The 25,802-nt window shown below is 51.4% G+C and overlaps 1 protein-coding gene across 3 annotated transcripts in view; it reads left to right on the top strand.

The window, feature by feature from the left end:
- The window catches only part of LOC125955015 (uncharacterized), a 108,583-nt gene that overhangs the window by 79,384 nt on the left and 3,397 nt on the right, over positions 1-25,802 (top strand). For all 3 annotated transcript variants that reach the window (XM_049685825.1, XM_049685826.1, XM_049685827.1), the window contains exons 3-6: positions 11,218-11,375; positions 20,264-20,336; positions 23,108-23,275; positions 23,363-23,561. In XM_049685825.1, the coding sequence (XP_049541782.1) occupies positions 11,218-11,375; positions 20,264-20,336; positions 23,108-23,275; positions 23,363-23,561 (598 nt within the window). The remainder of the gene's footprint in view (positions 1-11,217; positions 11,376-20,263; positions 20,337-23,107; positions 23,276-23,362; positions 23,562-25,802) is intronic.

The following is a 25,802-nucleotide window of genomic DNA, read 5'->3' on the forward strand; positions in this document are numbered from 1 at the left end:
CGAGGAGTTCCCTGCGTCGTAAAATGGGTTTTTTTTTCCTTCATCTCGTGGAGATGGACCTGGAGTCCGGGGCATCTGTTTACGGAGGTGGCGATGGCGGCGACGCCACACATCAGATCACTTCGTGGCGCTGCATCTTCGGTCTGTGCGCGCGCGCGCGAGCCCTCGCAAGTCACTGTTATGTTGCAATGTTAATACGTGTGTGTGTGTCTACGAGGCTCTGGACAGCAACATAATCCGTCGGTTGGGCCACACGAGCTCGCGGTGCACCACAGCGGCGGTGGTTGCGATTTGCTTGCATAATGAGTGGCGCTTTGCGTCCACGCTGGTACACTTCTGATTGGGAACGCTGTGTGTGTGTGCCGAGGCTCATTTCATTGAGTTTTAATTTACACAGGGGGTGGTGCAGCGGCAACAACAGCAGCGACGGCAACGGAGTGCGGAGAGTGTTTGTTTATTTACTCTGCTTTCTGTTTAACGGATTTGGTACGGACAGCGGGCTGATGCTGGTCAGTGCAATTATCTAGCCCGAGCACTTGTCCGTTGGTCACGATTTGACAAGCTGTAAACATGGGAGAGAAAGAGAGAGAGAGGGAGCACCGCGTATGACGCCGTGGCGCATAATTGTAACGACGGTGGTGGCGGTGGCGGTTCTTATGCAATCAAGCATCTCGCTCAGTTCGTCGTCGCAACAGTAGATTTTTCGGGGGGGAATTGTTTGTGGATCTGAATGATTTCACTCACCCCACCGCCACCCAAAAAAGGGATTCCAACGCGATGTTGCGAGGTAATACCAGGGAAAGGTCCCGTGTGGGGTCGAAACAACGGTGCATCATCACCTGAAGCGCGAAGAAAGAGCCGTTATATTGAACCGCTAAACGGCGCCGCACAAATCGATCACACGACGACGCAAACAGGGATCCTCGCCCGGGACCTAAATTATAATGCGCATCACTCAACAGTAAATCATAGTCATACCGAACCGTGGATAGTGTCTAGAACTGCCCTTTTTGGTGCAGACGACCCAAGGGATCGATCGCAAGCGTTGAGTGATCCCCCAGGGGGGAGTCTTTTGTGTGTTGCTGATTGATGCGCGGGGGAGTGTAAATTGGGGTTTCGATTGCCCCTTTGGAGACGAGACACGGAGAAGGTGCACTCATAATTCATTCCACAAACCGGGCTCTGGTCGTGCGTCGAAGTCTTTAATATCTGATTTTGAACCTCGAGTCGGATTCGGAGATCGCATTCTAATGCTCCATTTTCTTTTCTTTCTCTCTCTCTTCACCAGGTAAGCACCAGGATGCATGCAGCTTAAAAAAGTGATTCTCGAATCATCTGCTTTAATTGAATCGAAGGCGGATTCTAAATGAATAAAGGTTTGAAAGATCGAACCGAAAAAAAAATCCAATTAACGATGCAGTGCGAACTCCGTACGGGGGCGGGGGAACCGTTACCGGGCCAAGGAGCGCTCCATAATCATAAAATCTCGCCGATGTCTGGAAGCGATCTATGAGATCCGATGATCGCGATATGCCCGTACGATGTTCGTGCAATACTCGTTATTCTACTTCAGCGAACACGAAAGAACGTTGAGCGAACGGTTGCCGTTGTCCGACATCGAGCTTCCAGCGAGTTCTTACAGGAACTTGCGTTGTTCACGGTACCGGTACCGGTGGAATGCAACAACATGCACACCAGGTTTAATACCAGAGCGCTCTGGTACCGCACCCTAAAGACAAGTGGATCGCACAAGACAGAAAGGGTATGGTGTATCAGGCAGCGGCGGTAGTAGTCGTTGATCTGCTGCTGGTGATATCGCGGAGTGGTGCAGACCCTCTCCTCTCGAGTATCACTCAAAACACGAAGCCCAAGCTGCTGCAGCTTGTTGTACCCGTGGGTTCCGCTAAAGCAGGGGATGAATTATTATGACAACGAATCGTTCGAATTGCTATCTCGTGCACAGGGCCCGGTGCTCATGTCAGTCATTGCATTAATCGATCGCCAAACGGTGCGGCAGTCTCTAGTTCCGTAGTTTTGCTATGGAACATCGCAAACGGTGAAGGATCTAGCTGCAGCTGCAGCAGCAGCAGCAATAACAGCGGCGAGCTCTTCAATCAAAATGATATTCGTTGTTCCATTCCACGAAAGGCACGAAACAAGACCACACGAGGTACCTTCGATGTACAGCGCCTTGTCCGCGCGGCCATTGTACTACTCTGGTACCTCTGGTAATAACGTTTAATGGCATCCATAACTCACGCACCAGAGCCCCCCTCAGTGCTCTGGAGAGGACATGATTCCGCCGCATCATCCTTCGCAGCGTGGCCATTCTGCAGCGCGAATCATAACTTGGGATTATGACGCCGCTCCTTAGGTTCTGAAGTCAGCTGTGATCCGTCAGCTGTGTCTGTGTGTGTGTGTGTGGGGTGAATTTTCGTACTCAAGGTCAGGCGGGAGTGGCGGCGCACCAGTTTTGCGATGATGTCCACCAACAGAATGAAGAGCTAGTCAAGGAATTGAAGGATGATTGAACGAAGCGTAGGTCGCGGTGCAGTACCGTCGTCGAATGATGACAGAGAACGCGTCAGTGACACAAGCACGCGGTTGGTAGTTTAATTTAATTTACGCACCATCAGATTATGCTCAAGTTATTCAAGTCTCTGTGAATGGTTTCTTTTTATGGGTTCCATCAATGGTAAAGGCTTGCGATTGGCTTGAAAGTGAAAACATTATGGTACGCGATGTCGCGTTCCTCCGTTTCTTAGAATAAATCCACAGCTTAAGGAAGAACAGCTCTTTGCAAATGAGGTTTCACAAAAAGGATAAATGCAAAAAACAATAAAGCGGAATTGTTCGATAAGCATGCGCTTCCAGGAAAAAACCGCCCAGATTACATCGTCTACGCGCATGGGGGGACATCCCAAAAAAAGAAATAAAAAAGTAATTCTCTGCCTTCCAGGTCGTCTGGTGCGTGGCAGTAGGACAGTTTGCATACCGGCACCGAACGAAGACCATTAAAGTACATGCAAGCGAACAAACGGCTTTTCTCCTTTCGTTCGCACGCACGTTCGCTGATCGCAGCGCATGTCTTCCGTAATCATAACTCATCGAAGCGACGAAGATAACATGCGGCTCTTGGTGCGTCTTCGTGGAAGCCGGTGAAGCGTTGACAGTAACAAGGCCCTGTATGGGACGCAGTAGACTGTGATCATGTTTTTATGATTGGAGCTCACCGCGTGGTGGTCCGCGCTTTGCATCGTTTGTCGCAGCTGCAGTTGAAAGCGAAATGGCAGAGCAAACCGAGCTGACGGTTGACCTTGTGTTCGATTTGTCCGATTAGACGAGGTCGGTTCAATGGCAAGGGGTGGACACTGTCACTTGTGCCAGGAAAGGATTTCATTTCTTTTATTGCAAATCAAGTCCAGCGAATAAATTGCGTGACAATGCACATGCCGTAGCAATAGCGCCATTCGCGAGGTATCGTACTCGCTGGTGTACTTGAGAAAGTTTATGCCCTCTGGTGGCCTCCACTTACACACATAGACTGTGTGCATGAAACATACTAATAAAACTTTCACCATAAGCCAATTAAATTGGACAAGTTTCCAAGTTACATTTGGTAGCCATTTGGACACGAGAAACGATCGCTCGCTCGAAGCGCGCACTCGTGGTCTGCAATCGCGGTTTTACGATCGGAGCTTTCGGCGAGCGGCGCCTCTCAGGTGTATCGATCGAAACGCGAGGTTGCCTGCACAATGGTTGGCCGGATAACAATTCACTATAAACCATTCATCGCACCCAGTGGCGATCGCTCGATCGCGCTGGTCTCTCGCCATCGCGCAGGCTAAGCAGGTGCGCGCCGAGCCAGCGCATAGGAGTTGTTAGCGCAAAAGGAGATCGCGGAGACGCTACTAAATTACCCCCAAAGCTATTCCGATTCGCCTTGGCTGATGGCTGATTAGCATCGCTCAGGCCAGACCAGGCCAGGCCAGGCCAGACCAGGACGAACTAGAAGCGCAACTGCTTGCGGAGTGCCTGTATTACATTGCTCGATCGTTTGACGATCGAGCCGTGATCGCACGGGGAATGCGGGCTGCACACCGATAGCCATCGGGAGCCAGGATTGTTCATTACGCTTCGCGTTTCGGGGCCCATTGTGCAACCGGCCTGTACACTGCGGCCGTCTCAGTGCTACAAGTGTTGAGTGATAGAAGCTCGAGGAGCGAAGCTTCTGGCGATCGGAGATAGCATCTCAGCTTTGCATCAGGATCAAACATGTGGCGGCGATCGCGGATGTATTTATAACCGGGGATTGAGACAATCAGATATAACAATACTTTCCGTATGAGGTTGGTTGTTTTGAATGCAAAATGCTTCTATTTATTACACTGGAGGTAGATCCTACATTTGATCAGATTCTTCTGTTCTGCTAGATTGTCATCTAAGTCTGGTCTACTATGATGTTCTACATTCTTTGTTTCTTAATATCAAATTAACAATTTTAAGACTTAAGGTACTTCATCCCAGTAGCACAATCCAAAGCAATCGTCAAAAGAATGTCAAATGATCAGTGTCAGACCTCAGCGAACGCGAATCGACCCTTGAAGTAACCGATACACGTTCTTTGTTCTTGCAAAAAAGGGAATCCGGGGACCACCGTTTTCTGGGAAATTTTTCCGCAAAAGACTCTCGGCCAATATGATGCTGCTGCCGCTGCTGCTGTCAGGTTCAGGAACAAGTTATGGGCTGCCTGGTGGCCGCAACACGAACACAAGGCACTCGATAGCGTGCCCACGCCGCATGTCCATGTGCATGTAACATGCACGTGAACGCCAATAATCTCACCCCGAGCCTCCGTGCAATTAAATTCATAATTTTGCACACGCCCATGTCGCCATATTGTACACACGGAGGATGCACGGATACGATGTGCATACCCTCCGACATGATAACATTGGGCCTGGGGTACAGTACGGTGATTACACCGGAACAATTAGGGATCGTTTATGCGCTCAGTGCACGCATCGCCATTTGTGTACCGAGTCCAAGGCAAGTACGCCAGACGTTGATGCCATGTAGAGAGAGCCGCATACCGGTCAGTGAATGACACACTCAGGAATAGGGAATGCGCTTCTACTGGACCGGATCATGAAGAAGAGGCCCAGGAGAGTGGAAAAAAACCGAGGATAAAGGATGCGATCACAATCGGCCGCCATCACGCTGATGCTTGAGTAAACATAAAAGCACTTAATCACGTCTGCCTGTTCCTGGCTGATTGGTACAGGATCGAGAACATCCCGCCGCATGATTGATTCACCTTCTCGAGCACCTCGTAGAACCTCTAGCGAGATGCTCGCGACGCGGAGCGCACTCCATCCAAGCCAATTAATTTGCCAATCAATTATGGTTCCATATCCTTGAGGGATGAGAACGCGATCGCGAACGAACGCCGCACATCTCTTGGGTGCGCGCTTCTTCTTTTGCTTCAGGCCACGACAGTGCAGCACCAGCGCCAGGTCGACAGCAAGGTGTTAAACATCGACGCGACCAACATCGCATTAACCGATCTCGCACTTCTCGCGCACTGGTTGCCCTTGGGATCTGTCGCGGATCGTCCCCGGAGGACCCGGATCGCACGGAAAAGGTGCCTCTAGATTAAGCTGCCTCGTCCCGACACTGACACTCCAGTTTTATTAAATGCTTCCTCATTCGCACACAGTCGCTGGCAACGCAAAGTGCAGGATGAAAAATGATTTCACCCCGCGAACGATCCGAGGACCCCGCAATCCGTGTTCGCAATCGCTCGCGAACCATTATCTGGTTTGTGCGCACCATTGAAGCATAGGTCTGCTACTCGTTCGACGCACCTCGCGCGTATCTCACGCGGTTGAGGTTTCGAAAGTTTGACCCAAAGAGAGACCCCATACTGGCGGAAGGGTAGGTGTTTGCTTGGGAACCTTAATTAATGTATTGTGGGTCTCGGTGGATTTCGTACAACGGAGGAACAGCACCGGTGGCTGTGGTGCTCGCATTGTGTAGTGTTGCGCTATCGAGCGTCGGGTTGCGATGTTGCGATAGCCGCGGTTTGGCGTTTGCGAACGCCATCATCTACCGGCTCTACCTGGTACGAAACCCCAATCAGCATAATTGCTTATCAGTTCATTAGCATAATTTCGCGCCGGCATCATTGAAGGCCGGAACGTTTAAAGAAGGGTTTGGTTTTTTTGTTTTTTTTTGCGGGATGAAACCACCAATCGATGGCGCCGATTTCGGAAGGTGAAAAGCGAAGCGAACCGCCCGTTTTGCATACCGACGGTCACGTTGCTAGTAAAACCGTTTTGAAATTTTGTTCCACATCCGAGCAGCCATTGGTAGTATTTTGACAGCTGTCAACGTTTCACTCGATGCCATTCCAGTGACAGCGTTCTGGAACCAATCCAAGGACATGACCACACAGAGAGCTGGAGAACGCTTAGTGAAGAAGGAATTCCCTCGATGGTGACTCATGCGAGAATTTATGCGTTCCATAGTTGGGACCATAGTGTACCCAGCTCCTCCCCTTCCGCCCCGAGAGGGAGCTCGCTCGATCGTTTAAGAGAACGTGGTCCACTTCGCGGTCCTCTCACGTCAATTCAAATTGGCAGCGCCACTGGCGGCACACTTTGTCGATCACACATACACACACACACAGGCGCTCGGGTACGCGTGCCTTCGAAATTGGCCTCTCCCCCTTTCCCTTTCCCCCGCGTTGTCGTTCGGAACTGGGAGCAATTGGCAATCTGATTTATGTGGACCACACCAAATCGATTTAGCGCGCGCCATGGCACCGCCATGGGGCCTTGAAGTGGCTAGCTTGACGTGTTCTAGCCCCCGAGGGGGGGGCGGGGAAACCAACCGGGGGGGACCCGTAAAGACGGTTGGCGCACTATGATTCGATCATAGAAATCATAAATTGAACTCCTTTGGTGTCCCATGCGCGCTCGTGCCGTCACTCGCCATCAGCGACGGCGACCACGAACCCAATCATTACGCATACACGGTGCACACACACACATACGCGCGCACACACGTGCGCAGGGCTTGTGGCCACACGACAGACGGGTCGAGTAATTGAAAGGAATCAAGGGAAAGAGAACCTTAGAACTCGCGCGCTGCAATGCACTCGCAATGCAATGCAATGGCGAACCGCATGGTTCCGTGTGATGTATGGCTACATTGAGGTGTGCCCACCCCCTCCCCCCTCCTCGGTTCAAGCTGTCATTACCGCGAAGGGTGTCCGCGATCCACGAGATTATCGCGAGCTTCGATCTGCTGGCCACCAACTGGCTCTGTTCGCCCGAGCTAATTCGTTTCCGTTTCGCCAGATCACAAGCTCCCCAAAAGCCAATTCGGTCCTTCACAGATGGTCCATTGCCGATGCCGCGTTCAAGGCCACCACCACCCCGCCTGCAAGTCAGTTTCGGTCCTCAATCACAGCAGCGTGAAGCCGCCCAAGGTTTGGAACATGATACTTTCTGTGCCGCCCATTTCCGAAGGCGGGTGTGACCGAATTGGAGCAATCGAGAAGCTGTTGACGAGCGAAGGACCTTGAGGGACATGAAGGCCTCGGGTATGATTTTGAACCGAACCGTGGACCATGGAGTACAGCACCATTAGCAGCAGCAGCAGCAGCTGACGACGACGACGGCATTAGCTGGTGAATGGAAATGTGGGGCGGTATTTGGAATTGGAATCGAATCTGGGGCTAATGTTTAGATTGTACCTCCCGCCGTTTTTTTTTCTCTCTCACTTTCTGGTGCTCATAATTGATTGATTTCGGTGTTTGAATGAGTGGAGCAGCGGGAACGTTGAAACGGGATTTGTTGTTGCAACGAATGCGAGAGTTCGATGTCGATCGAATCGAGCCACTCCTCTTGACATTCCATTAATCAAGTTTACGCGCGCGCGCCCCCCACCTCCAAAAACCCGAAAAGGTCGAAAGGGCCGGCGTGCGGCCGCAATTGATCCCGCAGTCAGTGCGTTGGAATCTGCAAGGTCATTGACATGCGTCCTCTTGTGCTCTCGCTTCAAGAGATATGCATTTATGTTGCGCTGTGCCGCGGGATCATATCAATGCACACGGGGCGTTTTTGTGTAACAAATTAATTTGCCTCCAAAGGGCGAAGCTCGTTTTGCTCCTTTATTATAATGATTGTCGTTTTTGGAGAGGAGGGAACTTCTTCTCTCTCTCTCTCCGTCTCCCCTGTTACTTCTTCTGCTCGTCAAATGATTCCTTTTTATGTTTTGTTAACATTCGGCCAGGGCGAAGCCACAGCACCGGCAGCCGTTGTCCTAATGGACGGGTTCAGGATGCTGAGAAGAAGATCGAGAAGAGCCTTTGGAAAGGACAAGAAAGAACTGATGATCGTGATCGCGAGATCGCGTCCCCTCGGCTGTCCCAAGCATGTGTGAAGCACTTCGAACTCTTAACAATTGCCCTGTGGTCCTGGTGGTCTGGCGTGGTGTGGTGTGTGGTGTGGTGTGTGTCCTCCCCGTTGGCTATTTGGTGGAGTAATTTCCGTATAATGATTCACCTTCACTAGCGTCAGCGTCATCGCCTTGCTGCTCCCTCTTCCTGGTGAGCCCTGTTGTAGTCTTGTGCCTTGAGTCGATCATAATGTTTGCCGTGCATTCAACTCTTCTTCCCTGTGGAACATGATGATGACAGAGCCAAATGGCGCTGGACCGAACGGAAGAAGAGGGAAAAAGGTACAGCAAAATGCTGCTTTTTTGACCACAAAACGTCCTTAAAATGAACGCCTTCTTCGCATCTTTACGACCAGCAAAAAGAAAGAGAGAGAGAAAGAAAGAGGTAAACGATGCCAGAAGCAGCAACAGCAGCATGGACCACACATACCTTCGTTGCTGGTTGAACTCGAACCCGCTAATCACGATAATAATTTCAAAATTGAATATAATAACAAATAAAAGTCGAACGCATCCTGTAGCGCTTCGTTGGCGTCCACGAGTCCAGGTTCCACGAGTCGTTGCGCTTCGATGCAACCGAGAAGCAACACACTTCATTTCATTTGCCAGCATTATATGCAGCATGGAAAGCGGCGAAGGTTTTTCCGGCGGTCAATGTGAAGCGTGAAAGTGTGAGAACGACAGGACAGAACAGGACAGGACAGGAAGCTTAAGGGCTGGCCTTAAATCCTCGCTAACTTGAAGCCAAACCTCGCGCAGCATAATGATGGTGAAGGAAAAGGGCTGCTGATGATATGTTATGCTGGATAGATGCGTTCTTACGGGATGCTTATTTGCCGACCTAATATATTGGTCAAATGTTTAACGAGTATGCGATGGAAGAGAAAGAGAAAGAGAGAGAGACCTCACCGCTACACCGCATGACCATGCAACTTTAATTCAGCCTAATTTTTGGCAGTTTTTAGCGTAAAGTCGAAGTCTTTTGTCGAAGTTAAAGTGGAATCATCACTCCAATAGGGGTCGGCATAAGCTAAAAGCATAATTTTGTAACAAATAGAGCATGGTAATGTGATGAAGATACAACTATTTGGCCGCATCAAATCGCATTCGTTATGCTCGTTTAGTTGAGAGTGGGGGCAACGGCAAGAAACGGAAAAGAGAGAGACCGCAATCATGAAGATGAGTCCTTTTGCGGCTTGTTCGCAAATTAGCAATCCAAGCGTTCGCGTCAATTTACTAGCGATCATCACCTCGCACACAGATTGCACACTATCCAGCCGCCTCTCCTGGCATCGGCCATCTTCAACGGATGCTTCCGAAATCCGACCCGCGGCCAGCGTCCAGCACTCCGAGCGCCGGCGTTACACAAGGCGTTAATGTGACTCGATCTTGCGACCGAAACAAGATCGCGCGAACCTCCGGGGCGCTCCGGCGCCAATAAATTGTAATGGGGGGCAGGGGTTCTGACTACCAGGCCTACCTGGCCGGTCTGGTGCGGGCATCTCTTTTGCGCAAAAACCGACACCTAGCCGTTGCAGCGTTCTCAGCGAGGTATGCCCGACAGTATGCTGTATATTAGAACGCCCTCGAGCACCACGCGCGCCCTCTTGCGAAGTGAACGGCGAACGGAACGCCGTTTATGGTGGACCAGAGCGCCAGAGCGCCAGAACTGGTCCGTGCGCTCGCTCGGTTGCTCGCTGGCTCGATAGTGAAGGGAAGATAAAAATTAGATCGCCAGTGTGCCAGCGCCAGCGTCAGCGTCAGCGCCAGCGCCCAGCTGGTTGGTGCCATGTTGTCGAGCTGCAAAGTTGCGAAACGGCCTGAGCCGATGCTGGCGCAACATAAAGTCAGTCAGCCGCCGCCGCTGCCGCCGCCGTACAATGGTGAACGATTAGATACACCTAATCTAATGTACGTACAACATGCGGAAAACCTTGCACCCCCTCGTGGTGGATCGTGTGAATGTGCGAAGCTTTCGAGTGCGCCAGCGAGCGAGCGCGCCAGGAGATTAGATTCGAAAGGTAGAGCCTCGTACCCATGGAAGGGATACGCTGTCGTTTACTGGGGCACTGGCGGTTGGCTTGAGCATCGATAAGGTTGTCAGTGGTGCAAGGGATGAGTTTGGTGCCTGCGAGCTGCCGAGAGGATGGTGTTGCCTTCCAAGCGAACCAAGGTTGTCACGGATATTGGAAACAGATTAATAGTTTGTGAAAGGAGGCTCAGGGGTTTCGTAAAATAAAAAATCGAGTTTGAAAAACCCATCACAAACCCATCCATTCAAATTCTCCTTCAATCCGTCAACTCATTTAATTGAATTCATTAGCTCCATTCATCTGTCTGTCGTGGAGATGCGAGAAGCAATTCGTTCGCTTGGCACACACATGAGTGCTTCGATCTTCGATTTCCCGATCACCATGTGCCACCAGGCTTGAAGACATCCCGTGAGCATAGCCTACGGAATGACAGAAGAAGACGCGACGTGTCCTTCGGAGAGGCGCTGGTAGAACGAAATCCGAGTGTGCGCATTGAGCGACAGATGAAGGGCTCGTGTGTGTGCGAGCAAACCTTCAACCCAGAGTCACTCGACTGCATCTAGTATGCTTGCAGTTTCTATTTCATTCAAGGTTCCACTTTGCTCCGATGAACGTCGCGCCGGTGGTCGCCATTCAGGGATTAATTAATCCACTCGTTTACAATCCAATTAAAATTAATCCATCACCTTCTGTTTCTTCTTCTTCTCCTCGTCAACAGGAACACATTCAGGAAGTGCTGGACAAATGGACACAGATCGATGACGAAATCTGGGCCAAAGTGATCGTCTTCGAGCGGAACCGGCGGGTAGCGAAAGCGTACGCCCGCGCCCCAGTCCTGACAATCAACGGTTCGGACGACGGATTCGATGGGATGAGGTAAGATATCTCTGCCTAGCGCTATCGCATCGTATCACGGTGTTCGTAATGGTCGCTCGTTCGCTCGCCATTATGTCAAATGTAATGGATCCAATCAATCAGAAAGTCTTTCATGTGAAATCATCAAGACGCTCACAACGTTTCTCCGCAACGTCATCAACAAAAAAAGGGTCCATTAACCCCCTTGGTACCTGGCCAAAGGGCCCCCCCATCCTCTTGTTGCCTTTATTGTGTTTGGACCGCTTTTCAATTGATTTCGGTTTTTTGACAGCCGCTCGATTATGAAACTCGATGTCTGGAAAGCGAAATTTCCCAGTGACAATGCCGCAATTACCCAACTTTTTGGTGGCCATTTTGTAACGGCCGGTCAGAACATCCCGATGTATCATCGAGTGCGATAAGCATTATCGATCATCGATCGCACGAAAACCCCGAAAACGGTAATAAAATAATTTCGGGCGTTCGTCGCTTGCTCGGTTGTTGAACTCTTTTCGCTACTCGCTCGTTTTCGATTTGAAAATTCCGTTCGAAAATTTGAAAACCCTGAGCGGTGGCCCTGGTGGTGGCAGCGGTGATGGTGAGGTGGTAATCTAAGGAAAAAGTGCACCATTACCCCCGCATCCCCACTTCCTTCTCTTCCCCCCACCCTTTGCACACCCTCGCGGAGCGTGTCGTACAATTGAAAGAGAAAGTCACCGTTTTCTAGCAGAAGGAAGGAAACACACCAAGGGGATGAAGGAAAGTGAATGAGGAGGAGCAGGAGGAGGAGTGTGTGGCACAAAAAAAACAGACCCAGACAACAACATATTCCAGCATCGAAGCGCATGTACCAAAGGCCTGGGTGGGGGGGGGGGGTGGGAGGGGGAGAGGGAGAGGCTACCCATAAACCATCTCTCCCTTCACGGCCGTTCCGTAATGGACTCATAAATGGTTGCGAGCATAAATAGGAGTAAAGCGAAAAGTAATGTAGCGCCCGCGTCCACCCGAGGAACCTGTCCAAACATACACACACACACACACAGAGGGAGCTTGATACCAACTTTTACTCGATCTGCCAGGCCAGGGGATTATCCAATAGTTCCAATCAAAACCAAACGCAAAGACGCACGTTAGGCTAATTATGAAGCGCAAGCATGGCCGCCACCGCCGCTGTGGCCGGGTTTCAATTTAAGCATCTGTTTTTGCACGAGACCACCATCGGGGGAGTGAGTCCAAGAGATTCCAGTTCCAGACCTTCTCCCACGGCAGCATCGCAAGACACTCGACAGGGAGTCGTAGGTGGTCTAATGGGCTTAAGTAACGATTGGTGTGCGGTGTGCGGTGTGCGTGTTCTCTCTCTCTCTCGCGTGAAAGGTCTACATCGTCCTCGCATCAGCATAAGAGCACCGGGCCTTATACCTTAAGCGCGTAACTAGCGCTTTCGCTGAACTGAGAACCGGATGTTTCAAGATGTATAAAGTTAGTTAATTGAAATGCGAACTACTCGTTTTCGGGCGGCGAGGCGAATTAACCTCGTCTATTTAATATCCCGCAACACACACACACACACACACACACGCACTGGATCATCTTGCGGCCAGTTGCGTAACGGTGTTTGCTACAGACGGAGAACATTTTCGAAGCGATAACCGAAAAAAGAAGCTTCATTTTTGTACAGTGCAGAAAAAAAAGGTTGACCAATGAACACAAACGTTTGTTAACATCTGTATTCGGTGCAGTACAGTGTTGTGTCCAGTCTTTGCTGCAATGTGATTTCGCTTGACCAATACCCTGCGATACTTTGTCCACCGTTCTCACCGAGGTCAATCGATAGTACCGGGAATGTCCGGCCTGATGGAAAAGGGAAAAACCACACACCCCACGACTTGCGTCACGATTGCTCGCTCGCTCGCGCTACAATGTGTTCTAGTCAGCCAGCCAGCCTGTCGTGGTGTTGGTATCGCGGATTGGCCAATCCGAGAATGAGACATCAAACGTACCGCCACCATTTTGTGTGTCGATTGGATTACCGATGATTAGGCCCCCCCCTCTGCGCCTGCGCGTGCGCTCTCTCGGGAGGTATTTTGAGAAATGGCCAGCAATTTACAGTGCCTCTCGCGGTCATTATGGAGTATGGACCACCACCTTATGCTCGCTAACCACAATGCTTTGGCTCGGGAAAAAGGGGGGGGGGGGGGGGTTTGAATTGATAACTTCTTTTGCGCCGAGCGCTCCCTAACGGTTCGTCGGTTCGCTCGCGAGATTTCGATCGTTTTGCGGTTTTTTCTAATGAGTTCTCTCCCCCCCTCGCCGGGGAGTGACCTCCAGCACACCGGAGTACCATTGTGTCAATGTGTCGCATGATGTGACCTCTTGTGCAGAAAAAGGGTGCCCCAAAAGGAGGGGGGGTCCTATTTGAAAGGTCTAATTGGCACCGACTGGCTGGCCGCTCACCTTAACCGCTTCGGTCTTTAATGATGTCGCGTGAAACCTATCGCACGCAGACCATCGCACTGCGCCTAGCCTAAAGTAGGCGGAACGCCCTCGCTGCTCACTGAGCCATGTACCAGCCCCCCCCCCCCCCCCCCCGAGAACGCACAGTCCCCCGGACCAGCGGCACGGGACTTCCGAATCCAATCAATCTTCCAACGGCCACAGCATCCCAGACGCCTTCTGGAGCCTCTCGCGTACCGCGTATGACCGTCCGCTAGCCAGCTTCTAGCCAGCTCTAGCGTGCTGGTTCCAGCGTGCTGGCCAAAGAGGTCGACCCCTGCGGAGACAACTGTTAATTTGCTATTGTTTCTGCGATTGCTTCTGTGGAGCGCACGCCACCGGCTCACGAATGTCAGCGCAGCGCACGCGTCATCCAAACATCAAGATTCCTATCGAGTAGCCATTGACGGCCAACGGAGGGTCTACTGCGATGCATCTGCCCTGCTGCTGCACGAAGCAAGCGTTGCAAACACGCTGCAAACATCCTAACAAGCCAACGTTGCCTGCTGCGTTCTTGTAGATCTCGTTGCAAGCTGCTCACGAATCTTGGAATCGAGAAGGAATTCTTTTTCCTGCTTTTCTGCTCCAGCGCCTATAATTTCCTCGACTTGAGCCACCCAAAAGAAAAAAAAAGTGGTCCAGCCGTAGGGCACCACCGAAAGGTCTCGTTGAAGAAAATCAATTACAACACCCTTGCTGATGCAGGGTTCGCCCTGCGGTAGTTTTTTTTTTTAGGCGGGCCATTTCTCTTCGTCATTCGTCCAGCAGTCCATCGAACCGTCATATTATCGGTATTTTTGGGAGGAGCCCGTCAGGATTTATCACCATTTCGCTGCCTTAAGGGCGCTACCGTGATGATACCGTTGCTGTCCTTGTTGTTGCTGCTGGCCGCAAAAGAAGCGAAGAATATCGAAGTCAAAATTCCAAGTTTTGCCAGCCCTCCCAAGAAGTGGCGGCTCGTTCTCGTCGTCAGTAGCCGAGTTTCCTTGGACTAATGACGTCGAAAAGTGGCTCATGAAGTCAGAAGGGCTGACGCACCAAGTCCAGTAGCTGCGTGATGCTCAATGTGTCCGGCTCTTGGCAGGCAGGCGGCGTTGCGTTGCGATCCGCTTGCTGCACCGTGAAGTCGTAGTAGCCACGGGCCACACCTTTTGACTCCGAGGCAGAGAGCAATTTATGCACAAAAGTGTTTTCGAACATTCCACGCCGAGCGAGTAACAAGAACCAGGAAGCATATTTGAACACGAAGCCAGCCCCGCGTTAGCGCGAACAACATTTCTTCTCCTTCCCTTGTTTATGGTTCTGCTTTGGTAGAGGTTACGGGCGCGTTCTTGATCGCTCGCGTTCGCCATGCATTCGATCGGTGATCTGAAAACCATGTTGCGGTTGCCAGTGGTATAGACAGAGCGGCGTTGTCTGCTCGTACCGTTGCCAGTGACTGCCAGTACCGCATGCTAATTGGTAACCATTAATCAGCGGCGACACTAAAGTGTTTTGCAAATATTACTTTAGGTGTTTGAGTTTCCCCGGTAAATCGGTATCTTAATCTGTTGAATAGAAGCGGCCAACGAGTTGTGCCAGAATGTGAGCCTAGATAGGGGAGATATGAAGAGTCGCTCGGACATATCGTGGCATAACCGGATATGCTAATGCGCCGAAAAGTTCGATCGATCCTCCTCATTTATAACCCAAGCTCAACGCTGTACCCAAAAACATTTCCCACCACAAAACCACAACACACACAACAACGACCGGTCCCGCGTCCCGGAACTGCGATCGAAACCGGGGTTGGTTGGTTGGTTGACACGTACCGTATGTCGTGTGTAAATGTCACTGTCCCAAAAGCGCCACGATTCTGACCGATGATGTCAACACACATTTGCATCTCGCCCAGGAAACCCCAAAAAGGCGTCAACGAAGGCGCTTGCTCCGCTTAAGCGAAGGTCAACGGTGGCCGGTGGCTGACCATCTCTTGGCATTAGACGTATGGAAGCGATTTCGGTGCGCTGATGATGCTGGCCAAAAAATATCACGACATTGTTTGTGTGTACGGGAACGACTCTGCTTCTGTTGCGGTTTGAGCTAACGCCTGTCAGCACCACGTTTCACAACCTGCCGGAAGTGGCCAAGCCAAGCAATGGCAGAGAGAGAGACCACGCCAGGCAGCTATTTGGCTAATTGCAATTGTATCGTAAGCTGAAATCGTTCAGCAAGGTTAGCTGTACGAAATGTGAAGCTCAACATTCGCACCCATTAAGGCAGGCTAGCTGGTCGGTTGGGTCATGGGGATGGGTGTCGTGGGAAACGATCACCGGTAGCAGCAGGAGACCAAACAAAGGGGGAACCGCTGGGCACCCAAATTTGAGTACATCAAGGACGGGGTCGTGCGATGCGCTGACTGGCTGGGGTTACCCTAAGAGTACTTCAGAAGTTGGAATCTGCACTCCATTAGAACTGTTCTCTAGAACGATGCATTGCCTGAACGGCCTGCCAACGGACTAAACTGACGCAAGCGGAAACGCATTAGACCGAGGGCGATCCATTTCTTGATTGACTGTGGCTTGAGCCACCGCTTTAACTGACGACTGAAATGGTGCTGTGACGACGGTTCAAAGTTGAAGTCGAAGTCGCTGTATTCCGGACGCTGGTCACCAGTACGCAATCCACTGTCGTCACCACCGTTGTCGTCGTCGTCTCTCGCTGGCGTGCGTGCCTTTTGTCTGCACGACACGACTCACGGTTTGTGTTGCTACTGCTGCTGCTGTTGCTGCTGCTGCACAAGGTCGTCCAGTTTTTATTGGACTTTAATTTCCCTGCCTCAACATCCGTTTCGGGGCGTAGTACCTTCGTTGCGACTCCGCTCCGCCAGCCAGCCACATGCTTAACCACCTTAACCATTATTAGTCCAGTTGTGTTTCCAGTTTTTGTGTGTGTGTAAATCATTCAACCACTCGACTGGACTAGTGCGAGGAGTGTGGGGCGAGCAAAACAATCACGAGAATCATGACAAAACGGTGGCAGGCGACCGCGAGGCGACGGTGAATATGAGTTTATCGACCAGAGACTCGAGACTCGAACGTTTGTGTCGACGAGATCGAACTAAACCTGCTCTGGATCACTTACCAAGGGGTTCTCGAAGTGCGTTTAAGTCGACGACTCGGGCGGCACTAAGACACTCATTGAACGCACCTCATGTGTGCGAATGAGATCGATCACGATCGAAGCGGATCTGGTTGAGGGGGGAGCTATAACGCGAGTCCCTCGCCCCGATCGGCGGTGACAACGCCCAGCTCCAATACCCATAGGCTGGCGTGGCGCGAGATCTTGAAGCCAGATTTCCTGCTGGGTTGAGAGGTTGAGAAATTATGAGACCGCAGACCTTCGGACCGCACGGGCGCATATACATGTTCCATTAATGGGGCATTTGAAATGAAGTCCGTTTTTTATTATTGACTGGCTGCTCGCTGACGTGATATGGTAGCTATTGAGGACCTATCAAACCGTGACGTGACCTTGACCTGGCTCTAGATTGCTAGAGTGAACGGTTATTTTTTTGTTTTTTTGTTTTTGGATCAATCTCAAGCACTCCAGGAGAATGTCCCCCGTGGGGACATTGTATTCAAATGTCTCTCTGGCGGTTGTTAAGATTGGGTGTTAATTGTTGGGCTCAACGACGACGACGACGATCGTCAGGAATTTGTCGACTCCACTATCGATTGTCTCCCACACATGGAGACACTGGAGACGTTATGTAAATTATACGCCTCGCCAGATGCGATAATCACTGCGGGGTCGCGGTACCACCTTACTGTGGCTGCACGGCGGCTACTAATTGGAGAGTGTGGCAAAGTGTGGCGCCCTTTTGCGGTGCTTCCTGGTCTCCGCAGCTCAAGCTCAAGGACACAAATGGGCGAGGAATTCATATCGAGCCTTTAAACGAATTCTAATCCCACGGATTGCTCCAATCAGCTCCGCTCTAATCTTCCGAGGGCGACTTCCTCATTCCTCCTTGGGTGGCAAATGGCCAGTGACCTCCCAGCCCAGTCCCGATAAGCGGAACATGTTCGGCCCCATAATTATTCCTAATGCCACCCTTCGTTAGACCATCCAGTGGGCCTTCGCTAATTAATGCCGCTGCCCTGCGACGAATACCGTGCCTGAGGGGGATTGCTGCAGATATTGTTAGTGAGATGTCCGATTCCGAATCCCGAATCCGAAACCATAAGGAAGTGTCCGTCCGTGTCCGAGTCCGTGTCCGGGCCCTTTCATCAATATCAGCCTCAAATCACGATCCGCGCACCCCGGTAACGGTGGAAATTAGAAATGTAAATATGTTTCCACCCCGCTGGCCAGAACAGTCGGAAATGCGGTGCACTCGGGCTGGCTCAGTGCTGGCTCGTAACTCGCGTAGATCTATCTTCGCAGAACGCCCTTCGCGTTCTATACCGTTGCACCAACGGCGTGTTCTGGCGGGCAACATGGAGGAGAGATTTTGCATAATTCTGATATTTATACAGTTCGCTCTACAGTTCCGCCGTTCCAACGGGACACGGTTTATCCATTTCGCGGTCACTCCGAGTGACCGCTGCGCTGCGCTGGGATCCCGGGATCCTGGGAGTGACAATAGTGTAGAGACCTTTCGTCCGCTCGGTGGTGATGTTTCCGTTAGCATTTCTTCGTTAACATTCTCCAGCAATCGATCGGGGTGGTGCTCACTCGCTCGCTGACTCACCTGGAGTGCTGCACCGACTCATTAGCGGACACTTGCTGCAATGGCGAGGAATGTCGCGCTAGTTAGATGATCGGACAGTACCGCTGCTACAGTACTCTAGTATGTGGGACACTTTCATATTTCCCAACACACATACACACTCCAGGGGGGACCCAAAAGGACTCATTGCAGCGAATGTTTGTTGAATGCAGCGGCACTAGAGGTAGCAGCAGACCCAACGCCCCAAAACGAATGGCCGTGAACGCCTTTTACAGCTCCTCCATCGTATTGACCGATCGCCGATGCCCTCCTCGCCCTTCCAGTCAGTCAATGGGCACATGCGACTCCCGGGCATGGACTCCACATGCCGTCTCGTGATCCGAGTGCGCCTTATTAGCTCGCCAACCCTCGTGATCCGAAACGAGGGGCACGCCATCGGGCACGATATCCCACTTTGCCAACGACATCATGCTGTCGACGTGCAAGCGACGAACACACACCCCCCAGGGTGGGTGGTACACCCCCCAAACCGCTCGCGAAATGAAAGTCTCGCGACAAAACGGCACAAAACGCAAACCCTCCGGGGGGACGGAATTGCGACTGCAAACTGTATGGACTGGCCGCGGATGGCGTAACGGGTTTTTGGACCGTTTGTTTTTTTTTTTTTGCTGCTCCGAATTCCAATTCCAATGAATCATGTCGGCAAACGGACGAAGGGACCCTCGATTCTAGAGGGGGAGGGAGGAGGGGGGGGGGCGCTCGCCCTCGCGATCAAAGTGCAACTTGAGCTACTTGAACAAAAGTGAAACTGGAGCACTCGGAACGACTCGGCGACGGCGAGTGGTTGTCCGGTACGCCGTCCATTACGATTTCATAATCGCTCTAGTGCTCTGCCCCACAGTGTGGCACTCCGGACGGGCCCCCTTTCCGTTGTTGTTACTTTGTTTGAAACTCACTCACGAGCATGAATCTACCTCTTATTGCTTTGGTGGTGCTGCAACAACAGCAGCAGCATAACAATAGATATAGCTTTTCTTCGCCTCAATTGACGCAATCGAGCACTGGCAAAGGTAAACAATCCAGAAAACAGAATCAAAGGCGCTCTCCAAGGCAGCTAGAACCTTCATACACAGAGAGAGAGAGATCACGCTCGCGTGCAGATCTACATATATTTGTCAGAATGTCATGTTCGAGCGACAATCGATCGAACTGGCTCGATCGATCGATCGATCATCGAACAGCGAAGAGCACGCGCTACAAGTACATCATCACTTTTACTTTTACTAATCGGTACGAAGGACAACCTCGAATCGAGCAAGACAATCGAGCGAAAGGGAACGTTGAAAAAGGTTAGCAGATGATGTACCGCACGAGCTCGCTAGATTCAATAGAGCCAGGCTACAGGCTTCTTCTTCTTCGCTTCTGCTGGCTTCGTGGCCCCGAAAACATCCAAAGTCGGGCTCCTCCGAGACGGCTTGCCAAATTCCTTGGATGCGCGCCGCCATTAGAGAGTCAAGTCAAGAGATCAAGAGATGTGATGTACTTGCGTACCGCCGGCGCACTAGAGGAATACAAATGTCATGTCGCTTCAGAGTAGCTCGTCCTCAAAAAAAAAAAATCCTGATGGCACATGGTGATTGCTGATCTATACTAATACAGATTCTTCTTCATCTTCTTTTTCTGCTGCCTCTATCTCTGCTGACAGGATTGGCCTTTGCGGATTTGACAATCCGATGCGCGATCACAAAACGGATGAAGTTAAGCGGCACGTTGGACAGGTAAGCAATCGTACACCCTCCCTCTTCTATTTGTCCCGTGCCTCGAGCGGGTCCGGGGTTTTATCTCGTTAATTTGGCCAACCAGATAAATGTCGAGTGTCGCATGGCATGTGTCGCTGGCTTGTGGCGGCCCATCACGGCTAATAGAGAGATGAGCACAAATTATGTTTTTGAAGAGAAGAAGTCGACGATCAGCAGCAGCAGCAGCAGACGATTAACCTCCGTTCGAATGAAGCGAGAACTTCCGAGAGCTTCGTCGTCGCGACTGCGCGAGGCACGACTCATCTTCATGATCCATAAAGATCAGCAGCCACCGCACACGATCACGACTTCACGGCCGCTAAATCAACGCTAAACCAACTCATCATCAGCAGCAGCATCGTCAGCAACGGCAGCAGCGGCAGCAGCGGCAGCAGCGGCAGCAGAAAGTGAAAAGATCATTGGATGATATTTTACGAAATATCAAGGCTACCGGCAGTGGGCAGAAGATCAGCCGCTTGCTCCGGATGTGCCAGAGAGTAGCAGCAACCGTAAACGGCCGATCGTGACGTTTACGGACGCAACGCCGTCTGGGCCATTTCTTTCACGCCCATTTCCGACGAGCGAAGAAGGTCAACCGCAGACCAGAACCGGAGGATGATCCGGATCCAGAGGTTACCATCGTCCATCCGCAGCCATCGTGGATTGGATTCGCATGATCATCCTGGACGATAAATTTCAATTACAGAAACCAACCCCGGGACTGGAAAGGGCATCGATGCTAGCGATGCAATGGATCAATCCAAGGCAGATCACGCAGTTCCCGGATTATCTGCTACTCTCGAATGACTCTCGCTTGATGAAAGTCTTCTGCGGCCTTCTGTCTGACACTTCCTGGCAACCTTTCGGCGTTCTGTTGGCATAGATTGCATAATCCGGCGCATATGCTCCTCATCATTATCATAATCGGCAATCATCGGCGCATCGGCCAGCTAATGGCGCCCGCGGCGACGGCGGCGGCGGCAGTACTTAAGCTACTAAAAACCATCCTAAACGATTGGTGCGAGCATTCCAAATCTTTTATGAACACATTTTACGACCAGGTCGGTCCGGTCTGTAACATATAGGCAGCAGCAACGGCAGCATCAGCAACGGTAGTGGTTGCAGCATCCCTATCGCACGCTATCCCGGGATCAGATGTTGTTTTACGACCGCCGTTGGAGCTTCCTCCGTTTCGGTCCTAGGAGCAACATTAACAGCATTATGGTAAACACGATGTTCACGCTTGTTAAAAAGGGGGAAGAGCGCCGCTAACAAACCATGCTCAATGGTAACCGAACCACCGACCACCCCCCTTCCCGGGCTTGTCAAAGGTCGACATTGTTCCGACAAATGAGCCCGCGCACACAGTGATAGTGCCAAGGAGCGAAGAAGCGCCACAACCTCTGGGATACTGAATCTTGTAATCATCATCGGATGGTAGAGGGCTAGGCGTACGGCAGCAAACGTTTGCGCAGTCTACTGCATGGTGGTGGTGGTCATAAAACATGCTTTGGTAGGCTCCCCATCCCCACTCGGCACTCGGATGAAAATGGAATCGCAGAAGAATTGGCTGTGTGTGCATGTACATCGTCACAATTTATGCGTTCCCGTTTGTTTCATGCACATTGACTGTCAACATCAATCACTCCGGAAGGTCCGGTCTTCGGTTTACTGCGGGACCGAGGTACGGAACATAACATGTTCCATAACACCCTTTTGCTAAGCTTCATCATCACAACATTCACTTTCATGAAAACGAGAACAACCGCGACGTGAACGGATGATGAACTTGTTCGCGGATCGCGAAGAGAACCTCTTCGGTCGCCGGATTGATCTTCCCATCCTCCGGAGTGTGCTGTGTGCCCGAGGGCATGGACGTTCATCACGTATGACCATCGAATGCATCGCGGAAATGGAGAATCCACTTCACTCCCGAGGCGAAGAACGAAGAAGAGGCGAAAAGGCGAGAGGACGCGCGAGGAAGCTCAAGGTCGTCAATTGATATTTAGCCGGGACCGTGCCGTGGTGAGGATCGTTAAATTCGACTTAGCGACTCAACACCCTTTGCCAGCCGGGATGGAGAGTAAAGTGAGGTCGTTCATCCGCACGATCGGTCGAACCTCTCTCTCTCTCCCTATCATTACGCGACGATCTGGTCCGGTGTCCGGTGTCGACTTTTGGAGACGAAGTTTCTGGAAAGAAAGCCATAAAATCTTAGATTCAGGATAGTGAGGTGATAATTATAATTTTGTCCCCGCCCGGTGCCACCTCGATCTCTTGAGGTTAATTGAATCTGTCAGAGGTCGCGAGCTACTGGAGAGATCGCACTAGTAGTCGAGCCGAGAACATATGGCGCATAAGGCTGCGTTGTGCTGTATCATCATCATCATCATCATCATCATCGTGGTCGTTGCAGGCCCTTCATCTGTGACTCGCGAAACGCATAAAGATGATTGCACAGTTCCGGGTGTCCGGATCGTAACGCCCCGTTCTCCCGGGGGCTCCCATACAAGGAAACCTGTCAGCTAATTGGAGTAGTGCATTCTTGCCAACGGGATGGCGGTGGTCAGCTTTAACAATTACGACGGCGACGACGACGTCGAATGGTCGCGAGATGCAGATGCCAGCGTGCCAGGGCGACACATCCATTTAGTGCCAACTCACGCGAGATCCGGGTTTCCGGGGCCTGTATCGGACGGTCTCTTACCCTTTTTTTCCTCCACCTCCTTCTCCTTCTCTCCATTCCACAGGGCGTTAAGATCAAGATGGACGACGCTGGCAACATTCTCATCAGACGCTACTCGAAGAGCAACGTTTACGTCAAAAGCACGGCCAGCCAGCCGAACGAGGAGACGGCCATCGGTGCGGACATCCTCAAGCTGCCCGGCCAGGCGATAGAGAGTGAAAAGATTGTCAAGGTAAGGACCGAACGGAGTCCAAGTGACCTAGAATGCACTGCAACTGCTTCTATTTTCGCTCTTATTCTATTCCGCTTTCCTATTCAGCTGTTCGATATGAAAAAGTTCCAGTCCAACGTGAACCGGGAGCTGCGCCGTGCCTATCCGGATCGCAGACGCCTCGAGACCCAGTGCCTGTCGGCGATCGCGTTCGTCAAGTCGGAGAACGACATCCTCGATTGCCCGATGTGGGTGCTCATCATCAATGTGGTCGCAATGGATATGCTGAAGAGTAAACTACCTCCCGGTAAGTCGTCCGCAGTTTGTTTTTTTCTTCCCTTCTTTTTTCTGGCCCAGACGTTTCTCAGACGACGACGACGACGCGCCCGCTTGCCAAATTGACAAGAGACGACGACGACGATGACGTCCCAGGTTTTAGATTCCAAATTCCGAATGCTTTCGAAATGCTGCTAGGGAACGCGTTCATTGTTTCAACGCCGGCAAGTAAGCCAGTGCCAGTGATGTGCCTGATAAGCGCCCGCGAGTCTAGTGCCCGCGGATTCTGCGGATCTCCTCGCCTCACCCTCCGTCGCCTGACCTCGCCTGTCGCAAATGTCAGCTCGCAAATGTTGCGTAAAAGCGAGCGTCTCTCGCACAATTCGTTGCCGCTCGCACGCTAGAAGAGGCGGCGGGTGCGCCCGGTGTCCTAACCCGGTCCCGCCGGCCATTCCCTTTTTTGTGGCCACCGGTGATGGCGTTTGAAAGGTAGCGAGGCACCCGCGAAAGACCCTTTTTGCATACAATTGCCCCGAGGGGCCCGTCGACTTGTAAGCCGTGTTAAGGACAGGCGCGCAATGAAACCGAAGCCTGATAATGGTCCGATGGTTCAATGGGTGCGCCTTGTTTTTGCCTAATTTTTATGGAAATCATCGGAATGGCAGTACGACCTGAGCACCGCTCCCACTTCGGCACTTCATTTGGAGCAATATTCGGAGGCTATTTGTTCCATTGTGGCCCGCGGGGTGTGTACACGCCCGGTACAATGGACTGGCCCTAGGTAGAGATTGCATTTTCGGGCAAAAAGGGCACCGCCATGCCGTGCGGTGGATTCTATAAATAATATTTTAAACCCCTTCCAACGGTTGCGTGAAATGACAGACACAACAAGGCGGTCAAGCAGTGAGGTTAGGTGCCGCAGCGGGCAGTTTCCCTTTCAGATGCCTTGTGGGGTCCTGAATCTGATGACATTTAAGGCGATTCCATTGCGGTCTATTACCATTTTCGTCACGAATCCTTACGGCTTTGGATTTCTTTTTTTGTTTTTGGTTCCTCAGGTCATGCGATAGGTTCTAAGGCATTGAGTTTAAGGTTTTTTAATTTTCCATCAAAATCTTTGAGAAGGTAGCCATTAGTTCGTATCAAGGCCAAAAAGTGGAGCTTCTTCTCAGCCATAAAAAAGGAGATTCTGTCACGAACAACCAATTCTTTACTTCACAATCACTTCCCTCACTTTGTCTTCTTCCATGAGGCAACCTTCCTCCTTCCGAAGGTATAACTGTAAACCGGCCACAGTAGCTCTGTGGTAGCTACGCCAGACCCTTACTAACGAACGAGCAGAAGGCTGTCAATTGTTGGCGAACACCGTGGACACCGGATCTTGATCGTGCTGGCACAATTTTGTCGCAAAATCTTGTGCAAAACTAGATTTCAGTTCCATAGCAACCAACGTAGCAGCACCACACCGCGAACACGTAACCATCGTAGCCAGTGGCTAGTAGACAACTTCGCGACCTCCTCGGGGATACAATTAATTTTGCGATATGTTCTATCGATCGATCGGACAGCGCTTGACACGTCGCCGTTGTTCCCGCGTACCGCGAGGTCATGTATCGTTCGTTCGTTCGTTCGTTCATGGCTGTACCTAGAATGGCAGGAAGCCAAAATCCAGGTTCAGGTCCGCAAAATCCGCAAGTAGCCATCTAGTGCGCTTTTGGGGCCACAGGGATTTCGCCACAAAAAAAACTACGCCACGGAGATAATCTTCTTGCTGCTGCCTGCCCGAGAGAATTGCTGGCTGATAAAGAGCCCAACAACAACGGGGCTTCCTGGGCGGGGGAGGGGGAGGCATGTTTGCTTCCCGGCCACCCTCGGTGCACTCTGGTAGGTCAGAGTCGTTAGAACAGACGTTCCCGATTCCTTCGCTGGTTTAATGGGGCAGGTTTTCAGTCACTAGAACAATAGACACTGTTTGACTCTACCCTCCCACCACGCCCTTTCCATAACGGCCGCAGTCCGCTAGGTTGACATAGAAAGCACCGCGGCAGACCCCCCCCTCCTCCAAAGTGAGGAGCGTTTCCACCAAACGAGCAAACCGTTTCCTGGACCGGGGCTTTATGAATTATCGTCACGTTCCTTACTACCCTTCCACACAAGAACTCCCGAACCCACCGAAGGGAGTAGTTACCGAATGAGCAAACAGAACACAACACCACGTCTTTAAGACGCGTCTGCGCACCGCTTCGTGCAAACCGTGGCCGGATGGCAAACC

This window comes from Anopheles darlingi, chromosome 3, assembly GCF_943734745.1.
Source record: "Anopheles darlingi chromosome 3, idAnoDarlMG_H_01, whole genome shotgun sequence".
NCBI classification, from domain to species: domain Eukaryota; kingdom Metazoa; phylum Arthropoda; class Insecta; order Diptera; family Culicidae; genus Anopheles; species Anopheles darlingi.